The 7,209-nt window shown below is 34.7% G+C and overlaps 1 protein-coding gene across 13 annotated transcripts in view; it reads right to left on the bottom strand.

Moving 5' to 3' along the window:
* Nbea (neurobeachin) overlaps positions 1-7,209 on the bottom strand; it is a 646,499-nt gene that overhangs the window by 270,954 nt on the left and 368,336 nt on the right. For all 13 annotated transcript variants that reach the window (XM_048800828.1, XM_048800832.1, XM_048800829.1 and 10 more), the window contains one exon: positions 6,998-7,164. In XM_048800828.1, the coding sequence (XP_048656785.1) occupies positions 6,998-7,164 (167 nt within the window). The remainder of the gene's footprint in view (positions 1-6,997; positions 7,165-7,209) is intronic.

Here is a 7,209-nt window from a genome sequence, read left to right as displayed (position 1 = left end):
TATATATATATATATATATATATATATATATATATATATATATATATTTTAGTTGTAGATAAATGCAATACCTTTATTTATTTTATGTGGTGCTGAGGATCGAACCTGGTACCTCATATGTGCGAGGCAAGTACTCCACCACTGAGCTACAGCCCCAACCCCAAAATACTACTTTTTATTTGAACATATTCATTTACACAGACATCATGAAAGTATAACATAGCATTCTCCGAAGCTTCATAGCCATTTAAAAATAAGGGCTATGACACAAATATATTCATTTTCTAAGCAAATTTTTAAATTGTATTTTTTGTGGAGGTTGGGGGAGTTATATTAGGTGTCACAGTGTTACTGAGATCATAATTAGTATATTACTTAATTTAATCTAGGGGGCTGGGGATGTGGCTCAAGCGGTAGCACGCTTGCCTGGCATGCGTGTGGCCCGGGTTGAATCCTCAGCACCACATACAAACAAAGATGTTGTATCCGCTGAAAACTGAAAAATAAATATTAAAACAATTCTCTCTCTCTCTTAAAGAAAATTTAATCTAGTTGCTGTCAATATACATAGCACCAAAACGTGTAATAGTATTTTTTTCACTGTAGAACTCAAAAATTAAATACTCCTAATTAAAATTGTGACATCATGAACTACTTTAAAATTGCTGGGAGATAGTTTTTTTCCCTTCCTGAATAATTCATAAATTTTATTAGAGAATGATACATTTATTTAGGATACATATTACAAAATATATCCAGTGAAAATTAATTAATTTATAGGTCTCCGTTGTCGGTAAAGGAAAATTTACATATTTTCAATATATCAGTGTTTGTGTAGAAATAACAGATAATCTGAGTTGTAATTTAAGTTTAAACTAAGAATTATATATTTGATTGCAATTCTTTTCCCTTTTCTTTTTTTGGGTAATGGGAATTCAATTCAGGGGCACTCACCACTGAACAACATCCCCAGCTCTATTTTGTATTTTACTTAGAGATAGGGTCTTCACTGAGTTGCTTAGCACTTCACCATTGCTGAGGCTGGATTGGTAGTTATTAGTGTTAACAACTAAGGTATTATCTTTAAAGACTTTTCCAGACTTTTTATTTTCAAGGTTTTTAAAATGGTTAATTTACATACAGTACAATTCATTTTTTTAGTTACAGTTGTATAAATCTCAACAAATGTAAATGTGTAGAATTATGAAACTACTCCCACACTCAAAATATACCATAGTCCTATTGTCTCAAAAATCTCCTTCTTATTGCGTTTTCTACTCTAATCCTCACTCAATTGTTAACTGTTGAAAACTGCTAGAATATTGGTATCTTTTCATGTGTTAATTTTCCATCTGCACACTATGGTTAAGTGTTTGCTCAAATATTTTGTTTGCTTTTTTCATTGCAGTGTTTGTTCTTAGTGTTAGGTTTTGAAAGTACCTTATACAGTCTGCATAATAATCTTGTAAAGTGTGGGATTTGCACATATTTTTTCCTAGTCTGGGCTACCCCAGTTTTTGACAATGTAATATTCTGTCAACAGTAAAATGTTTCACAGAAATAAAATGTTTTTAATATTAATGAAGTCCATTCTGTGATTTTTCTTTTATGGATCAGACTTATGTGCTTTTACTAATAATACTGCCAATACCAAGCGAGGTCATGAAAATTTTCTCCTATGTTTTCTTCTAAGTTTTAAATTTTATATTTATGTCTGGGATGTACTTTAAGTTTCACATAGGGAGTGAGGTTTAGGTCAAGTTCTAATTTTTGCCTATCAGTGTTCAGTTGTTCTAGCATTATTTGAAAAACATTATCATTTCTCTATCCTACTGCCTTCGAACTGTGTGGGGAAACAAAACAAAACAACACAACTTCCTTCATTTCAAAATTTTATGCTTTTGTTTTCTTTGTGCCTGAAGAATGTGCTCTAGCATTTCCTAAAGAACATGTTTACTGGGAAGGAATTCTCTTTACTTTCCCTTTATTTGAGAATGTTTATAATTTGCATTAATTTGTAAGAGATATTTTTATTGAATATAGAATTCTAGGTCGATGATTTTCTTCCTGGTCTCCATGATTTCTGATAGTAAAGCTATAATATTTTGAGCCATTGTTCCTTTTATATGTAACAGAAAAAAAAAGTGTGTTTTTCTCCCCCTAGTGACTTGGCAAGTCCCTGGGGCAACAGTGTCCAATAAGAACTTTCTGCAATGATGGGAATGTTCTATTTTATCTAATATGGTGGTCAATAGCAACATGTGGTAATTGATTACTTAAAATTCAATTAGTACCACAGAGGCACCAAGTTTTATTAAAATTTGATTTACATTAATTAAATTTGAATAGCCACATGTGATTAGTCGCTAGTCTTGCATAGCACAATTCTGTAGGTTTCTGAGCAGAGGAGAAAATGGATCTATATTTTAAATAAAAGGACTAGGCTACTGTGCTGAGAACCGACTTTAGAAGCACAAGGACAAATACAGGAAGACTATTCAAAAGCTGCTGCATAAATCACATGAGAACTAATGGTGGCCTGGGCCAAGCTGATCGAAGGTAATGTGAGAAGTAGTCACACCCTGGATATATTGTGTTGAAAAATCAATACTATTTTCAGAAGGGCTCAAGGTGAAATGTGTGAAGAGTACTCAAGCTAAGAGCAACACTTATGACCTGGGTAATTACAGAGTTTTCCTTGGCTGGGATGGAGAAGAATACAAGAGAAACTGGTCTGGGAGAAAAATCTGGGCTCCGTTTTGACAACTCAACAGTGAGATGAGTATTAGATATCCAAGGAGAACCTACCAAAGAGACAGACAGATATACAGGAATGGAGACTGGAGGGAGATCTAGTCTAGTTATAATTCATTTGAACATTATCAACATACGGCAGTATTTTTAAACCATGAAACTACATAAAATTAGCTAGAGAGGGAGTAAAATAAAAACAAAAAGAGGTCCAATGATGAGCCCTAGAAGTTAATCAAAACTAATGAAGATTATAAAAAACAATACTTAAGCTTAAAGATTTAGTTTAATGGCTGAGTTGAAGGACAGGGGGAGATGGCAGAAGCAAGTGAGGCAGTGGGTCCAACCTCTTCACAACAAGAAATGAGGCAGAGAAGGAAAAGCAGAATTGAGAGGTGGGTGACAAAATAAATGCTCTAAAGCATGATGTTACAAAGTCTGAGACTTGGAGAGGCTGGAAGATAGGTTACCAGAGTAGAAAACAAACTCTGTCCCTTAGCTCCTAACCTGAACCTGGGGATGTAGAAGGAGGAAGGGTCAACAGAGAGAGAAAGAGAGAGGGGAGCAGAAAATTTCTTAAGCTTACCCACTTAAAAATTGTTGGAAAGACAGACAAAATTTAAAGTGCAACAGTAACAGAAGGGTCCATAAAACAGTACAAACAGCTTAAAACCAAATCATGAAAATAAAACTAGACAAGGGTCTGAAGCCATCTTCTGGAGCCCTAAACCGACCAGGCACCCCCTTAAAATAGCAATGAGTCTTCCCACACCCAAGTTAAACCAGAAGGAACTCCTCTGCAGTGCAAACCCTTAAGAATCCAGCCAGAAAGAACTTCTAGAAGGACCACTACTAATTGAAAATTGCTGAAACCCTCTCTGTCTCCCCCTTACTGTGAACAGGGCACGTGGGCTGGGAGTTCTAACCCCACTCAGCCTCTGTGACCCAAGCAAGGACAGAAAGCTCTGTGTAGCATCCACTTGCTCCAGTCAGAGAAAATAAGGAAGCAAGTTTGGCCCTGAACAAAGGAAAGCAGATTCACCTGCCCCAGACCACTGGAACTAGGGAGAATATACCCTGGGTTGGGGGAGACAGTCCCTGGGATACTAGAACTGTACTATAGGGAAGTTCTCTGAATATCCAGTGACGTAGAGACCCAGCAGTAAATTATCAGAGTCTATGCAGGAGGAAGGGCTGATCCCAGCCTTAACTGGTACAGACCCTGACCCATGATCACAACGGGCAAGTGACAGGGAATAGTTTGGACACTCGAGGGAAACTGCATCAGACTGAATAATAGGGAATCAATGCCTGCCCTTCACAATCTGGGGTAGTGGAAACTAGAGTCCAGGTGAACCATCTGAGACCCTTTACTAAAGTACCTCAGGGAGTAGCTATGGCTGGAGTAATACTTTTGTATTACAGAACACCCACAGAAAATCCACAACCAGAATTCCTGCACTCACAGACAGCCACCAGAATTTTCACTATCATGAAAAGGATCCAGTAGAGGGGAGCAGGTACATGGTGACCCATAGCAATCACAGGGACACTCCAGAGCCTACATTCTGAACTACTGTACACAATAGGAAGAGCCAACCCACAACACTGCACCCTCCCAGTAGTCAGCTGCAGGCCCCTGAGCTGACAACCAGAAGCTGCAGGAAGGAGGTTCAAAGCAACTAGAGAATTGGCTCAAACAGTAATTGTCAACCCATAATAGCCAACATCGTACCTTCAACCCATTTGAAAGTATTTCATCCAATGATTTAAAGCATTAGATAGAAGGAAACCTCCTATCTTTGTTATCCAAGCTCTAGTTTATACTTGCTCCTCTTACACAATACTCATCCTCTCGCATTATTTGCTATATCCTGAAATACCAATCATTCATTTATTTCTCCATTATACCTTGACATAAATTATCTTTTTGTATCTTTTCCTCCTTTCTTCCTTCCTTTCTTCTTTCCTTCTTTTATTTCTCTATTTTCCATCTTCTTTTTGCTCAGTCTCTCTTCCTCACCATTTTTAACCCTCACTTACAGTAAGTTTACTAAATTTAACCACTATTTTTATTTATTCCAGAACTTTATTATAAGTTTATGTCTGAATTTGAGGGATCATGGAGAATAACTGAAACACATTTTTGGCTCTTAAAAGGTTGAATAGAAGAAGACTTGGTTCTGAAGTAATTATGATAAATAAGGTTCAGTGGCATATCTTAAAGTGGTGCTGATATTGGGATCAGAAGAGGTCATACACTCACTTAAAGTATCAGTATCTGGATATTCATCCAACTCAGGGCTCTTATGAAAAAGAAGATAACAAAGTAGTCTTTCATTTAAAAGAAGAAGTGAGATACATGGGTAGACATACAAACAATATGAAAAAGCAAAGGAAAAACCCATCACAAACAGTCCATAATACTTCAATAGCAGACTTCACTGACACCACAATGGAGGAAACGTCAGAGAAGGAATTTAGAAAGATCATAGTTAAGCTGTCGTATGAGCTAAAAGATGTAAGAAATGAAATCAGAAAGAAAATACAGGAAGTGAAAGATCACTTCAATAAAGAGACAGAGATTCTAAAAAAGAACCAAATGGAAATCCCTGAAAGGAAGGAATCAATAAACCAAATTAGAAATTCAATGGAAAATATCACCAATAGATTACATCACTTTGAAGACAGATTTTCAGTTCTCAAAGATTGTATATAATCCTGAAAATAAAGCTGACCATAAGGAAAAGATGTTAAGAGACCGTGAACAGAATATTCAAGAAATCTAGAATAACACTAAAAGCCCAAATTTAAGGTTCACTGGAATAGATGAAGGCCCTGAAAAACAAACTGAAGGAATATATAAACTTTTCAATGAAAAAAAATATCAGATAATTTTCCAAATCTCAAGAATGAAATGGAAATTCAAATACAGGAGGCATATAGGGCTCCAAATATACAAAATCCTAATAGATCTACACAATGACACATAATTTAAAAAATGCCTAACATACAAAATAAGAAAAGAATTTTAAAAGCTATAAGAGAAAAATGTCTGGTCACATTTAGAGGTAAGCCAATCTAGATTTTCAGCTGATTTTTCAACTGAGGGGGGCTTAGAATAAAACATACCAAGCTCTGAAAGAAAATGGATGCCAATCAAGAATACTACACCTAGCAAAATTAAGCTTCAGAATTGAAGATGAAGTAAAAACCTTCCATGATAAACAAAAGCTAAAATAATTCATAACTAGAAAGCTTATATTACTAAACACAGTCTACAAAACAGTTCATGAAGAAGAAATGAAAAATAACAACTAAAACCAGCACCATAGTCAATTAAATGAGAATCAAGTTCAATTTAAACCTTAGAAATAAAACAAAATGGCACGAAATAAAAACTCCTGTCTCAATAATAACAGTAAATCATTTATATAATCTAAAATTCAATCAAAATACATAGGCTGGCAGATTGGATTAAAAAAGTGAACTCTAACACTGTGCTGCAAGAGACTTATATCACAGGCAAAGACATCCATATACCACTTACATGGGTCTGATAAACAAACATTTGATGCTATTCTAGTATGAAATAAAGTGATTTCAAGCCAAGATTAATCAGAGGAGAAAAAGAAGGTCATTTCATACTGCGTAAGGGAATCATACACCAACAAGATACAATGATGGTGAATATTTAAATCCCAAACAATGAAACATCTATGTACATTAAACAAATCCTTCTCAATATTAAGAATCAAATAGGCCTCAATACAATATTCTAAATTTCGATGAAAAACCTTCCCAAGTAAGTATTCATGGAAAATTATAAAAGAAAACTCTTAAAAAGAATGTATTACTTCTCCACAGCAAATTATAACTTGTATATAAGAAATACTAAGAATAATATAAATGTCATAGCTGTTTTAAAAACTTGCTACTATTTAAACAAGAGCCACATCTTATGCCTTGAACCCAGATTATATATGAAATAATTCTAAAATATTTTCCTAAACATATTCTCTATTATGTTACATATAATTATAAATTGGAAATAATTTCCATTAGAACAAGTTTAAAAAGTTTAGATTTTCTTCTAAATCATTCAAATGAAGATTAGAACCATTAAATTTAAGAACTTTTTTGTATTTTATAATGATATTTTCTAAATAAGTTTGTAGTCACAGCTTTACTTCCAACTATGACAATTAACCCATGAGTTATTTACATTTAATTTATTTTAACTCACCTATGAGAAACTGCTCCCCAAGCACCATGTTTATTTGTGAGAATATTGAGAATCTTCTGTTTCAGCTGATTTGCTGTTACATGATCACGATGTTTAGCAGCGCTAATAAGATGGTCACACATCTTTTCTTCCTCTCTTCTATCAGCAGCATATTGGGCACACTGGGACTGAAAAGAAATACAATGTAAAATAATAAAATTTTTTTACGGTGT

Source organism: Marmota marmota, unplaced genomic scaffold, assembly GCF_001458135.2.
Source record: "Marmota marmota marmota unplaced genomic scaffold, marMar, whole genome shotgun sequence".
Lineage (NCBI taxonomy): Eukaryota > Metazoa > Chordata > Mammalia > Rodentia > Sciuridae > Marmota > Marmota marmota.
Note: the sequence above shows the minus strand (reverse complement) of the source record. Positions and strands in the feature narration are given on the sequence as shown.